Source organism: Sinohyriopsis cumingii, unplaced genomic scaffold, assembly GCF_028554795.1.
Source record: "Sinohyriopsis cumingii isolate HCF-2022 unplaced genomic scaffold, ASM2855479v2 utg000229l, whole genome shotgun sequence".
Lineage (NCBI taxonomy): Eukaryota > Metazoa > Mollusca > Bivalvia > Unionida > Unionidae > Sinohyriopsis > Sinohyriopsis cumingii.
The window spans coordinates 4,555,631-4,572,078 of NW_028315879.1; the positions used below are offsets into that span (position 1 = coordinate 4,555,631).

Sequence of the window (16,448 nt, forward strand, 5' to 3'; positions counted from 1 at the left end):
ATAGAAAGTTCTGAATATGACATGCATGTTGTAAATAGCGCCGTCTAAACGAATAGCACAGGAGTATGATTCACCGATTTGAGCTATATCCTTTCTTGAATATAACAGATGTTATAATAAACCATAACTAGTGTTGTTCATTTTATTTATGATTTCAATTGACAACTGGTGAACATACATACATACATACATACGCAGAGCGTCTATTTCTAATTATAATTTCAAGCAAATGTACTTGCATTTCTAAACAGAAAACGTTGCCTGCATATAGCTGAAAGTAAAACGTCTGCACGCAAAAAGAGAAAGAGAGTTATACTGCACCTAGAGTCGTTGCGTTCGAACATGTTTCATCCTCTGTGTGTGTGTGTGTGTGATGGGTATGGGGTGGCGCTATTGCATTTTACTGGCGGCATTCATCACAGACTAACTTATTTACGTATATTTGGTATGATTGAAAATAAATCTTTCATATAATTATGTATCAAAAAACATGCAACATGAGATCCGTTTTCACTCTTTGGTATATAGGTGTTAATACTTACTTCATGCCAAAGCTGTATAACAAATCTTTTCCCTCTGAATTTATCGACCAATGACGTTACCGAGTAGTTTGGTAGATCTATGACGTCAACGGTTACACTATCGTCAGGAGTGAGATAGGAGTACAGCGTCTGCTCGTAAAGGACGTACCAATACCTAATAATAATAATAATAATAATAAATTTTAAATCATGATCATTTCCAGGATGTTGATTAGTGATATTTTTTGCTTCATTGTTCATTTATAACTGATTAAATAGAGAGGAAAAAAAATACTAGCATAACTTTTCCGCCATTTTGCAAGTATATAACTGAAATTTTAAAAATAGGACATGGCTGATATGATAATTGTGTTTACAGATGTGCATGCCTACAGACCCTCTTTGGATGCCATCCTGATAAAAAGATCCCTCTCGTGAATGGGCTTTACACTCATGTAAATTACGTTTGTTGTTCCACGAAGTTTGCCGATCTAACCTCAAACGCTTATCTTTGCGTAACAGGTCTGTAAACTAACCTATTGCTAGGAAGTCTGTACGACTCGGGCTTTTAAAGGCTTCTTTGTATCCAGTCTCCTCATATAAACATTTATCTCAAGCTAGTTCACAACATGTAATTTATGTACAACACTACTATTACTACTACTACTACTACTACTACTAATAATAATAATAATAATAATAATAATAATGCTACTACTGCCGCTGCTGCTGCTGGTACTATCACTACTACTACTCCTACAATTACTAATAATAATAATCCTATTACAAGAAATACTACTACTAATAATAATGATAATAATATTATTATTAATAATAATAATACTTACTACTGCCTCTGCTACTGATACCACTACTACTATTACTACTATTGTTGTTGCTACCACTGATGTTGCTTCAATGACTAGTACAACAAGGGGCCCCGAGTGGCCGAGTGGTCTAAAGCGCTCTCCGTTACGGATTACTGCCATCTCACATCTGTCTGCGTGGGTTCGAGTCTCGGATTCGGCTAAAGTGGGTATGTGAGAAAGCTTGCCAGTAGCTTCTCGTGGGTCGGTGGTTCTTTCCGGGGTTTTCCCGGGTTCTTCCTCCACCATTAATACTGGCCGCCATGTATCGCCTATCCTGTGCTGAAAAATGGCGTTAAACCCTATAACAACAACAACAACAACTAGTACAACAAAGACTACAAGGGCATCAACACTGAACGAAAAATAATTCCACTCGGGCACTATAATCATTGCCAACGTCAACTTCATCATCGACAACGTACAACAATCAACAACAATAAGTAAATAATAACATGATCAATAACAACAGGAAGAAGAAGAAAATAACGAAGAAGACTAATAATAATGATGATTTTTTTATTGTTTTATCGGCGTATTTGACACATTATTGGTTATATCATTCTGAGAAAATTGGAGGTAAACGCCTTTCTCAAGGTCATGGCAAGACAGCTGACCTAGGGTGATCTGAGGAGTTATCGAACCAGCGACCGGTGGAGTACTAATTCACCGTTCTTCCAATTGAGCTCCCTAGGCTCCAAAAAGAACAACAAGAATAAGAAGAACAAGAGGCCAGAAAGAAGTAGGAGAAAACAATAAAGACAATAATAATAATAAATAATAAGTTTAAATATAACATCACTAACTTGAAACAATAACAAGAATTAGAAGAATTATGAAAAGAACTGGCTTCTACCTTATCCACTGGCCGTTGAAAATCCTTCTTTCCAAATAGCCTGAGGTGGACGGGTTCTCAAGTTCGCTAACAGGTATTTTTCTCACAGTCAAAGGTTTGTGCTTTTTGCGCAGACCGGACTGAGTACCATTCGTTTCAGCTGGATCACCTTCCATGTTCTTCCTATCCGAGGAAAACGACCTCGACCTTCTGATGTCTCTGGAACCCTGAGGATAAAGATACGACCCACTGAACTGCATAGTATGACACATTACCCGCCTTTTCCTTCATAAAAGGGAGAACAAATTAAACACTCTATCAAGACGCATCATTGTAAGCCGGTCTTATGATGTCCCACTATGTGAGTGAATCTGGTGAAGAGTATCAAAACAATTTCTCCAATAAAATCCATGCATAAAATATTCCGACAGACAAATGACAGTTTAATGGGGACAAAGAAGAGAACAAATGACATGCAATTTAACTTGTATTTCAAAGAACAAGAACATAACTTTATTAGTCACTGCACTATATATCAAAAGTACGCTCACCAACCTATCACGAAAATATGAGAATTTCTATTCCGAAAAGAGACCTCATTTCGTTACTCAATTTGCGTTCTTTTACTTGATTAAGATGAAAAATAGTTCGCAAAAGTCAAAAAAAGACTTTTCATTGTCCTATCCAGGCATAAAATATGAAGGTAGCAGTTCCACATCTTTGTTTATTTGTTTTGTACAACAAATACAAAACAACAAAAACATCAGATGGTATCACTGAGCCTGATAGTTTTGAAAATACGTTTTAATATGGTTCGAAGCTTGTCTCTGTCACATCTTCCATTAGCAACGTGTAGTAGCAGGTCTGCGTTTTTATGAATACTTTTCTTGTGGGGGGGAGATATCAATTTACTTCAATTTTCATGTTCTTTTTTCATTTTGATGTATGTCTTTTGTGTTTTTGCTCAATTGTCAAGTTTGAGGCATGTATGTTTTTTATTTATTTTAAATATATTTTTAACAATTTTTCAGTCATATCAATATACAATGTCTGCAGTGTGACAGTTTATAGTTAAGTCTAGCACTGCGGCATCATGCCGCAGACATGTAGCATTATGTCCCACCCAGTCACAATATCCTGAAACCAGGCCGACCAGTCCTAACACAAACTCTAAATGCTGAGCGCCAAGCGAGGCAGCGGTTAATACCCTTTTTTAAGTCTTTGGTATCACTCGGCCGGGGCTTGAACCTGCGACCTCCCGCATTCGAGGCGGACGCACTAACCACTAGGCCACCGGAGCGGTTCCGGAGTTTGAAGCAGGATATTGTATCAAGTACGGGTTCAATCAGATAATATCTTACACAGGAAAGCATTAGCATTGTTATCAACTTAGTTTTCACCAGGAGAGGATATTCTCCTCAGAATAATACCAGGATCTGAAATGCGCATGTAATTTGATACGGTTGTCATCTATGATTTTCCCGTCCGCTTGTTTCATAAACCGGATACTATGGTCTGCCGCGATATGCATCATTTATAATTAATTTTCGTCGATCAAAATCATTGTTTACTGAATCAACGAAGACTCATCGTGATGTTGTAGAACGTTACACGGGTTTTATATATAAGACCCACACACACACATAGTCTCTCTCTCTCTCTCTCTCTCTCTCATATATATTAAGAGATGAGTTTTTCAGCTAGGTTTTGTTTATATACGAGGTTTTTTATTAGCATATGTATATAATGGTTATTATTATTATTATTATTATTATTATTATTTACCATTATTTTTATTACTATTATTATTATTATTATTATTATTATTATTATCATCATTATTATTATGTGGATTTAAAGGACAGATAGCGTGCCCGTGTATATGTTTTGTAAGCTGTGTGGATGTGTGTTCCTTTTCATGCTTAATATCAGTAGAGAGAGAGAGAGAGAGAGAGAGAGAGGTATTTAGACTAAATTGCCTTGTTTAGCACACAAATGCTTTATTTGGAATTATGGGACTATCAGATAGTTCAAGCAGAGGGTGATAAATATAGATAAACGGTTTAGGGACCAACCTTTTCATTTTCCCGGGACAGGGGTAGATGGGATTTATTTGAAAACAACATTATTAAGAAGAAAAATATATTTATTTTTCTCTAATCTGTATTTGATAAAATGAAAACTTATTATATTCATTAAATTAGTTGACACAAATAAATTTTACAGAGATAAAAGAAACCAACAAACTTTTGGTTCAAAATAAAATCCCAGCCACTATCCATCCGCACCCCACCCCCAAAATAAACTGGTCAGTCCCTTATCGCATTACATTATAGGTCAAAATCTTTCACATAAGGTTAATACTAAAGAACTATGCAAAGAATATGTCTCATCGGGTCGCATAATTGATACCATTTCCAAGTCTGGAACTCCTGCCATGATATCCGGACAATCGGAATACCGCGCGTCTTTTCTACCCCCAAGAAATACTTCGAAGAAGTGCCAGTGTAAAGTGAGTGAGATCGCCAGAAAATAGTAAAGAACTCGGTCGCACCCGAAAGAGCTCTAATGAAAATAGAACCATGTCAAAATCATTATGATATCTATATGGAATTATTAGCACAGGTTGAGTAAAAACAGAGTTCTCGCCTGTTCATTCTTTAAAAAAAATGAAACTTCTGCAAAGAAAACACCATCTCAGTCAAGTCGCCCGTAATGAAATATATGATGATGTGTAATGTACATATGTCGTTATGTGGTTCACAAGGTATGGGTGGATGCAATTGAGGACACTGTGTTTTGTGTTCCATTGTTGATTGTATATCAAAAGCTATCCAACATGCACACGGGTTTCCCATCTCTGGCGGAGGATTCTGAATATGATATCCATTATTATTTTTATTTTCTTCGCTAACACCGAAACATCTCCGCTATTTTCTACGTTTAGTATCGATTTCATCATTCTCTGAAAGCTTGCTAATTTATTTTCCAACGGCCATTTCGTTCTTGAAGTAAAACCTTTACTTCAGAAACAAAAATAATCAGACATTATAAATATTCCAATTTTGAATATCTGTTTTATCATTCATAATGACTCAGTTTTCTAAGTCCAGCTTGAAACTGACCGATATGCAGAGAGAGAGAGAGAGAGAGAGAGAGAGAGAGAGAATAAAATTCTCCCATAATGTAGTATACCCTCGCCTCCTGACACCTCTAGATTAATGAATGCCTCTTCACGTCCCATTTTCGCTACCACTTGTACCCTACTGCCGAAAAGGGTGGGTGAGGGAGGTGACATTAAAATTTTAAAATGGTTGCACAGGTATGCAAATGAGCGCAAACTGTATCTCAGATTGTATCGTCTCATCTAAGAACGATGTAGGAAGACATTTTTGTTGTGCTGGACGACATACAAAGCAGACAGTTTGGTAATAGATATACAAACATCTTTTAAAACAATGGAAACATTACATAAGCTCACACGGTTTCCTTACCTTTCTTGTAAATGAACCTGGTATGCATATGTATTTCCAAGCCCACATTTTTAGTTCATGATCCAATTACAAAGTCAATCAACGCAATGCAACCCAATCAATCATCACGAGCCTATTATTTCCTATTTTTGAAATGAATGATGTTGGAATGTAACAACATGAATGTGATCTGTATGCGACCCTTGTGAAGACGATCCTGTCTTGATGACAAATATATGTACATGGATCAATCGAATGCATTTGAAATACTTGTTGGCTGACCATGTGTATCATCAAGAATATGTATGTTTACTTCGGCCCATGTTTATCATCACGAATATGTATGTTTACATCGAGAGAAATCCTGTGTTATGAACTGGATATAATATTGTAAGTTTGTAAACTGGAAAAATAACGAATCAGAAGAAAATAACTGTGTGTGTGTGTGTGTGTGTGTGTGCGTGTGTGTGTGATACGTTTTTTAAACGTAACTTAAACAATTTTTCAGTCATATCGCTATGATGTCTACATTGTGGCAGCTTAAAATGATGTCCCTTACTGGGGCATCATGCCGCAGACATGTAATATGATGTTCCCCACCCAGTCACATTATCCTGACACCCCGCCGACCAGTCCTAACTCTGACCTCTTAATGTTTTGCGCCTATTTATAATATGTACCATTGTTTATAAGTCTTTGGTATGACTCGGCGGGGGTTCGAACCCTCGACCTCCCGCATCCGAGGCGGATGCTCTAACCACTAGGCCATCGGAACGGTCCGGACACAATACACTACACTTGCAATACAGTTAAATACAGAAGTATTGTAGGACAGAATGCATCACATTTGCAACACAGTTTTTAAAATATGACTGATTAAAATCAGATCTCCACTGTTGTACATGAAGATCTAACAGCGACCGCTTAGAGGTCATGTTCTGGAAACCTACGTTATTACCATAATCGCTAATTTTATCAACCAATTAAATGAAGTCTTATATCTTCACGTTTAGAGACTGAGCAGTGTTGATGAAGAGAATGAAAGTGAACCCAACGATTTGATTCACTTTCAGATTTGTAAAAGCTGCATTTCCACCGGCTAATTCAAAGGTCACCACAACATGGCCCATAAGCGGCTATCGTCAGATCTTCACGTACGACAGCGAAGATCTGATTTTAATCAGATTGAATTAGAACACCATATAACCTAAAGGATTTAGCTTATTTGAAGTTAAAACTAGAACAACTGCAATGAATCTACATCGCAAACCCCCGCACTGTGTCAGACTGCTTCATAAATCTGAATATGCCCTTTGATCAGGCGTCACTCTATTAGGGCGGTCTGTGGCGACCATCCCATTATAGCATTACTTAAAACCCCGCCGCACATGTGCCCTCCATCCAAATTTACAGATGGGCACGTCCGATACTTTTCCCAGTCTTTTTCACTGCAAATACGAAACCGCATCCCACTTTCCGATATTCCCCTACACATACCCCACTCCACAACAGTTGTCAGAGAGAGTTCATACTGCAAATTATGTGACACGTATGATGCTTCTACCGTGACATTATATATGACGTTTGGTCAGAAAATATTAGAAAATGTCACTGTAATGGACATTTTTTGGACATTTGACCTTTGGGTCACTCTCAGCGGCCAATAACTGCATCGCTCTCACACACGGTTCACTACGGGGGCCATGGGACAAACTTGCGTGAATCCACCAAGCGGGTTACAAGGTAGCGTGGTAGGAGACAGAAGAATGATATATCACAAGTTCCAGGACGAATTTTAAGCATAGACATGGGAATAATGGTTTCACTACATGTTTTCGCTTCCTATTCTCTCAAGAAAACTGGTGATACATTTTAAGCAAATTGTATAACTGCTTTCAATTTGCTTAAGGAGCAAAAAATGACGATGGAAGGAATGGTAGAGGGCACCGTGTATAAGGATAACTAGCCCGATAAATCAACCCCTCACCCATGATGATATTGATTGGTGGTTTAGGGGCTGATATCACCTATTCATTAAACCATGCAAAAAGTCTGCAGAAAATTTTGCTGCACACATCGGTGTACATGTTTTACACTTACCTGTATTTTGCGAAGCTGTGGAGCAATCGTCGGCTGATGGGTTCTTTTGAAGGCATGATTATTATATTTCTGGAGCAAATCCTATCTTTGGTGACTTGTGAATCTACGTAGAATAGCACAACTCTCTTTCCTGTGGCCATTTTGAATTTCGCGCTAGATATGACTGTTACCAATTACCGGTATGTGTCTAAAGTGTACGCAGGTTTGTTCCGGAAAGATTTGCATGCAGCAAAAATACACATTTTAACGAACAGGTGACGTCAGACCCACATATCCGTCCATCAGTATCAACACAGATTTTGGGGTTGATTCATCGGACTAAGAGGTAACAAACAACCAATGAACCGATATAGCACAATCAATCGTACATACGTCTCAATATATGTAAAGTTAGTATTAAGCATTTCGACTCTATATCTTCTGGCGAAAACCCCGCATCAATATGACTCTCTCCTCAAGCAGTGTCGTGATAAAAGATTTTGAAGACGGCTGCCATGACGGCCATATTGGATATTGGATTGGCATCATTTTTATTTAGAACCAGCTAGTCATCATTACAACTACTAAAATGAACATTTATACTGATATGATCATCCATTAGGAAAGAGGAGCGAAAACAAGATTTTCAAAATGTCTGCAATAGCGGCCATGTTGGACGTCAGATCGGCAACTTTTTCGATCAGGGACAAGAACATATCATACAAAGTCTTTTTGTGAAACTCAGTAGCGATAACAAGATTATCAAGATGGCTTCTGGTGGACGTCATATCGGAGCCCTTTTAGTTTAGAACCGACTAGATATCACAAAAAGACTTTGAGTGAAAACTGCATTTTGATATGACGATCGATCCATTCAGGATAATTACCGATGACAAAATATTCAATATGGCTTTTCTGGCAGCTTAACTGGAGGTCAGATCGGTGTTGTTGTCATTTAGAACCGACTAGACATCATAGGAAGTCTTCTGATGAAACCCCATGTTGATAAGACTATCCAATCAGGAAGGGTAGCGATTACAAAAGTATATGAAGATGGCGGCTGTTGCAGCCATAATGAATGTCCAAGCAGCATCATTATTCATTTATGACTACCATAGGGGTGAATATGTGTATGAAGAGTAGTGATAAGAACATTTTCAAGATCAGTGACACCACTGGGGGTGGGAGGTGCGGACAGTACCGGTTGACACCATCAGAGGGGTTGACACCAAAATGACTGTCTATAAAAAATAAAAAGAATTGTGCAGGAAGGAGGTCCATTGGGTGACACCATGACTTACCGCACATGACTGTTTATAACAATTTTGAATTTGTGTGCTAGAAGGGGATCCATGGGGGTGACAACATGAGTTACCGCACTGGGTGACACCAACCCTGTTCAAGATGACTGCCATGTCAGCCATATTAGACGTCAGATCGGCGCCATTTTCATTTAGGAACAACTAGGCATCATACGAAGACGTTTAGTTCACAGGATTATGATTGTCCATCGTCTTCGATAAGATCCGAATGGTTCCGTAACTTTGTGCAGCTTTCCATAAATTGTTTGTTAAAAGTATTTTAAAAAACTTGAAATTGGCAATCTTGTTTACAGAAAATGCGTGTTTTAGCTTCTTTGTACGCATAATGCAATTACACCTTCACTGTAAATTGACATTTCCTAGCGCTGAAACTCAAAACGTACCCTGAAAACTGCCCACATTTTTGACAATGATAGAGACCCCTCCCCCCCCCCCCCCCCGCAACAATCTGGTTAGCAGTTTTAAATTAACGAATGAAACGAATAAAAGTTTTGTATAATTTAATATTCTTAGTGTTTTTAATTTTTTTAAAAATAGCATTGGGTTGGGTACAGTCTGCAGGGCGGGGGTTATTTAGGCGTGTGTGTGTGTGTGTGTGTGTGTGTGTGTGTGTGATTAGAACTTTTAACGTAGCTTTAACAATTTTTCATTTATATCACTACGGTGTCTGTAGTCTCGGGCTCGGCTCGGCCAGTGTGGATATGTGAGAAAGCTTGCCGGTAGCTTCTCGTGGGTCGGTGGTTCTTTCCGGGGGTTTCCCGGGTTCTTCCTCCACCATTAATACTGGTCGCCATGTATAGCCTATCTTGTGCTGAAAATGGCGTTAAACCCTATAACAACAACAACGGTGTCTGTAGTGTAACAGTTTATAGTGATGTCTAGCACTGGGGCAGACATGTAGCACGATTTCCAACCCAGTCACATTATCCTGACACCAGGCCGACCAGTCCTAACACTAACCTCTTAATGCTAAGTACCTAGAGAGGCAGCTGTTAGTACCAGTTTTATAAGTCTTTAGTATGACTCGACCGGGGTTCGAACCTGCGACCTCCCGCATCTGGGCGGACGCACTAACCACTAGACCACCGGAACGGTCCCAAATATGACTGGAAAAAAGAAGATCCATCTGATTCAAAGATTTGGAATTTTATTCAAAAATGTAAGCGTTAATTTTATTTAACCTCAGAGAGATATCCCTTTTATATTTATGTTTTGTCCTCCCCAATCAAGCGCAACCTTATTCCTGTTGTGAATAAAATTGATGAGTCATCGAATACTGAATAACTTTATGAATGATACACAATCATCTTCAAATATCCTGACGTCAATAATCTGTTGAACCATTTCAGCGCCACAATTTGACAAATTTCATGCAAGACCGATGATGTATAAGCGATAACTGTACGGTATGTGCATTTAATTTACGTGCCGTTTAATCCGCTAATAATGTAATCCTCAACGCGAACTTCACAGTCCCAAGGCTGTCATTATATTTTGTACCGGCACGTCATTGTCTGCGCTGTTTGTTGTATACATTATTGCAGGTCAATAATACAGCTCTTGATCTACAAGCGCAAGGTGCGCCGACAGATCTGGATGTAGATTATCAACAGAAACGCACGTTATTATACACGAGCAATACTGTATAGAACACTTTGATTTATCCGTAGTGCGTACATTGTATGAGCACACAATATATTTAGGTTGGTCTTAACGCTCAGCAAAGCCAGATTAAAGTTTTCTGTACAATAATATAATATGACCACCCCCGTGAAGATGTCCATAACATGAATAACTGCATACTGGCTGTGATGTTAAACATAATGTAGAATTGTCGCTAAATGGTTCGAATACCAACTAGTACGTAGATGAATTTAAGATAAATTTTGTGAGGCCAAAACCAGTATATACGAACATCGATCATATTTTTAAATTTCCATTCAACTGTTTGTACTTGCATCTTTTGTACTATAAGTTATACCTATACTAAATAGTTTCGATGAAAGGAATGGCCCTTAAGGTATCACTCCGTTATTTATTATGCCTTTACTAGGTTGAAGTCAAACAATGGAGTACAATTCAAACGAAAGGGTCATCTCGAGTAGATTGCTTTAGACAGTATCGTTTTATCCTTTAGTCACTGTCTCTGACTGTACAATGTAAAAGGGACAATCTTGAGCTTCAAAAGAAAGTTCTGTCAGTTCTGAAGGTTTTATCATTGGTGGAATTACATGGTTTAAAATGTGGTGTGCTAAGACTCGTTTCTTCTCAAGGCTAAAGAACCATAATATTGGTTGGTTGGGGGGGGGGGGTAACCTTATAGCAGAAAGTATTCAGGATAATCTTTTTTTAAGTTAATCCTGAGTTAATAATGTTTTTTTCTATATGTTGGAAAGGTTTAATTTTCATTCGTTTTGATGTTGTAAATTTTTAGAATATGTGATATTTTACAGTAAACAAAAATAGTGGCGTGATACGTAGATGTGGAAGGAAACGGCGAATCCAAAGAAACTCACCGCTGAGTCAGTATAAGCTACAACTTTGCGCTGAGTATGGCGACAGTAAGAATCAAAAATCTGATATAGAAGAGATCTAAAGCGAGTGCGTAACCAGTGGGTTGTCTAGAGCCTGACATCAAATGCTTGACACTCGGGATCATACAAACAGTTCACTGCTTACATAATTATATATGTATTAAGAAAATAAATTCAACTGCAATACAATTAAATAGCAATGAAGAGAGATTACTACGACTCTTATGATAAAGGTATGACACACTGGCTACCAGAATGCTGCCCCAGGCCGTTGAACTCCGGAACCCTAGTAAACCGAAGGGCGTTGAAGTCCGGTAACCTGTAAATTACTTAGGGCGCTTAAGTGCAGTAGCCCAGTCTGCTACTGACGGGCTTTGAAGTTCGATAGCCCAATAGACTAGTCAAGGCCTTTGAAGTCCGGTAGCCCAGTAGACTACTGAAGAGCGATGAAATTAACTAGCCCAATAGGCTACTGAAGACAGCATTTGTTGTTAACACTGTCCTTTAAATAAGTTAATGAAACCTAAGATGGTACAAAGATAATGTTAAACCTCTTAGCCGTCTTTGGCCGACTAAATTAAAGCTTGTCTGGGCGGTTGCTCTGATGTAGGTCCGATGGGCTACCATCAGATTTTAAACTTTTGTTGGATATCACTGACTGAATTGACAAGTGACATGATACATACTGAAAACCGTTTAAGCGCGAACCGCAAAAGTTTACAAACATGGATTAGTTTACGTCAACAGGGACAAGGGACACAGGTTGGTTGAGAGGAACAAACATGATATCTAACCTTATAAGACCAATCAGTTTTCACACTAAATGACTAGTACTTGTCTATTTCATTACTTTGTTTTCCGCCCATTGAGAGATTTAGAACACAACAAAAACAAACATAAGATACTAAGGACAAAATCAACCATACAACCAAACAAGGGAATGGTTATACATATTTGTATAAAATGACATCACTAGTCATTTAGCACGCCCTTGAACCCTAATAAAATCACTAATCGAGATTCACGACGATTTGTCAAACTCTCAATTCTCCATGTATTAAGTTTGATTTTAATCATAGGAAAGTGTGTGTGTGTGTGTGTGTGTGTGTGTGTGTGTGTGTGTGTAATTTGGATTTTTAACGTTGCTTTAACAATTTTTCAGTCAAAGAAAACGTCATTATTACATTATTGTATTTGGGTAAAAATGACTTATGCGTGGCTATGTTTAGATCGGATTTGGGTACTTGGTAACATTTAAAACAAAATTTGTTTTTTTAAAGTTCATCAACACAAACTGGTTGTCTCGCATTTTTAATTCGAATGAGCTAATAATTACAGCCATTTTTTTAATGCAGATCGCTGTTCTATTTCCTCGGTTGTGGTGTTAACAAAGTAAACCTATAAGATGACCTATTTAATTAAACTGTATACTGATGATAGTTGGAGGGGTGAGTGGGGAATTTTAATTTCCTCTAGTTCTAAGTTATCTAAATTGGACAACAGTTAAATACGTGTCTGTTTTACTTGATTAATGAAATTCAGCGCAGCAAATTCATGTTCGCCCCACTCTTCTTTGGCCTATAAAAAGTATACGAACTTACCTATATGTAAGTCCTGGCCCCTGGGGCACGATTGCAAGTATGCCGTTATTCGGTTTTTACTTCTTCTCTATAAAATGTACGGAGACCCAGAGAAGACATTGCTTGAAAATAGTTTCCATCGCTTTTTTATTTAATACTTTGCTGTCTCAAATTAACATTTTACTTTCAATATATTAACATCACATTCTTTCAAATTAATCAAAAGTGTTTTCCAGTTATTATTTCGATCCATGCATCTAATAATTCATACCCTCAGGCTCCTATCTTCCCTCAAACTAATAATTCAGTATATGAAAAATTAATAACTCGTTTCCTAGAGCAATATATCGTTCCCTAAAATTAATATGTTATCCCTGCAGTTGACATATTTTATGTCAAATATTTCATTTGTTGTTTTTTATTTTCTTTTTCTTCAGTTGACGGGCAGAACTATCGTATTAAGGGAACGAACCATTAATTTGAGGAAACGAATTATCAGTTTGACGGAACAGGATATTATTTTGAGAGAGCAAAACGAATAGTTTAAGGGATCTTTTTATTCGTTTGAGCTAACGAAATGTTAATGCCATGGAACAAATTATAAATCCGAGGGAACAAAATGCTGGTCTGAGAGAAGGAAATGTCAATCTGAGGGATTCGAAAAGTACGTAATGGAACAAATTATTATTTTCAGGGAACACATACTAACTGGAAGGCAGGAAATGTCAATTTAAGTGAAGAAAGTAATTTGATGAAAAGAAATAATACGTCTCACTTCATGTCATGTCGGTTACTTCATAATTATATGATGACCTGATTAAACACTTACAACGTCCAATTTGCGAAATACCTTGTTCAAGAGTTGAGTTCGTAAGAATACCACACGCGTGTGTGTAGGTGAGGGGGCTGCAGTTGTTGTTATTATGGGTTTAACGCCATTTTTCATACTTGGCGGCCAGTATCATTGGTGGTGGAAGAACCCGGGAATACCCCGGAAAGAACCACCGACCCACGAGAAGCTACTGGCAAGCTTTCTCACGTACCAACATTGGCCGAATCCTAGACTCGAACCCACGCAGACGTGAGACTGCAGTGATCCGTAACGGTGAGTGCTTTAGGCCACTCTGCCACTCGGGGCCACTGTGTGTGCTACGGATTAGTAACCTTAAACCACCTTTACTCCACCCCCCCCCAAAAAAAAAAAAACAAAAAAACAAACAACAAGACAAAACAAAATAATAAAATTAAACCATAAGCATTGTTTGTTTGAATTCATACATGGAGAAATCAGCCTTTACTCTTTGATGTTTTATTTAGTCGTAGTCAATTAAAAAACAAAAATAAAATATATGTGCAATCTATGGATGCTATTTACTGACAAGTTATTTGTATCTCGTGTTAAGTTTTGGCAGTCTGAAAAACTTGCACGTGTTCAGAATATGACGCACATGACACTCGAATCAAGAACGACGAACAGACAGAAATAAACTTTTGCAGATTGCGGCTGGTTTGGAGAGTATGCGAAATAATACACTGAAAAGCTATAATTGCCAACTCTCAATTGTTGTTGTTATTGCTGTTTAACGCCATTTTGCTGCATAAGATAGGCCATGTATGACCAGTATTTCCAGTTAGCTACGATGTCGTAGCCATAACTTGGTTTGTTTTGGTTGAGGCTACGAACTGATCCCATATCATGTAACGGAGCAAACAAAATCATCACTAAAGTCAGAAAAACAAACAGCATAGAAATCTACTACATGCATATAATCATGTTGTGAAAGAAGTTTGGCTTATTTTTAATTTATTAAGCCCTTACACGATAAAATAAATTGGCATGGTTACACTAACCTCACCGTGTTTGCGATGACAGATAACGCGAGACTCTCGCCGTGACCCTTTTATACGTAAGGCTAGCCAGACCATATGTGGATAATCTACGCTATGTTATTATCAATCAAGTGGCGAATAATGACTTCTTGGTGGAATTTCAAAGTTGCCGACAAATCGTATTTACTTTAATGCGCAGAATTTCTGACTCAAACCGCGATAAATTTTTACTACGATCTGTTTACGTTTTCAAATAAGGCCTCAATGTCCTTATATGGCACACAAACGAACGAGGCTGAGAACGGAAGTAATAATTATTTGAACTAATTTGGCGGACGATCTAAACGAAAATATTGGATAGAAAAGGTAAACGAGATTTTACAACTCTTTCTACAATGATTGTCGATACTTCCGGTATTAAATAAGAGGACTACTCAATTTATTGGATTATATGTAATAAATATGTTCAAATTGTTGATATTAGGATAAAGGATATATGAATCACACCCGGCTTGTTCCATTGACACGTATATGCTCATGTTAGTACCCTGAGCACGAGGTAGGAGTAAGAGTACTAATATTAGTACTATACTTCCAGTATGCTTTTAGAACCCGGAAAAATCCAGAGAAGAGTCATCGCCCCACGGAAGCTACTTGCAGAGGCGTAGCTATGATATTTTGCGCCCGGGGACGAACTATAAAATTGGCGCCCCAGCCCCCTCCCCGTTTAATCACATTTTTGAATATTACCCTTGTTTACTTAATATAATGTAACGCTGTAAGCCTCATTTTGGCGCCCCTGTACATTGGCGCCCGGGGACATATGTACCCCCCTGCCCCCCTCCTCCAGCTACGCCTCTGGCTACTTGCCATCTTTCTCAAATCACATGAGTCTGACGTTTTATCAATAAAGTACAGCGATATTCTCTTACAACATAAAATCACCATATCGGTAATATAAATGAACACAAGGAGTGTAACGGTGACCACAACCCTCCGCTCGATTCGACTTTTCTCACGCGTCTTTTATCGCTTCAGAATCGCAAGAAGACTGAAAAACTACACATATACGTTCAAAAGACAGTTACGTACCAACGCATAACTCTCGGACGGACGACCACCGCATGAATCCAATCCGGCGAATTAGCCTTTATTTTCACCATTACGGTCACAAACCCTTTCTATTAGAATCCACTAGACGGAAGTAGCCCATTCTACCAGTTTCCACCAGGCAGTAAATATGCGATAGAGTCTAATAATCGTACAGAACACGGCGCAGAATCTGTGGTATCTTTTAATACTAGGGAAATTTAATAATGCAATATCAATACATTAGTTGAATTTGCTCAGAATATTTAATGCATCATGAAAATGTTATTTACATTATTATATTTCAACTATTTTCAAA

General features: G+C 38.0%; 1 protein-coding gene across 3 annotated transcripts in view; it reads right to left on the reverse strand.

Annotated features, from left to right (window-relative positions):
* Positions 1 to 16,448, reverse strand: part of LOC149774468 (uncharacterized) — a 149,127-nt gene that overhangs the window by 11,183 nt on the left and 121,496 nt on the right. For all 3 annotated transcript variants that reach the window (XM_089945206.1, XM_089945208.1, XM_089945207.1), the window contains exons 3-4: positions 2,244 to 2,449; positions 543 to 696 (exon numbers count right to left, since the gene is read on the reverse strand). In XM_089945206.1, coding sequence (XP_089801332.1) covers positions 543 to 696; positions 2,244 to 2,449 — 360 coding nt within the window. The remainder of the gene's footprint in view (positions 1 to 542; positions 697 to 2,243; positions 2,450 to 16,448) is intronic.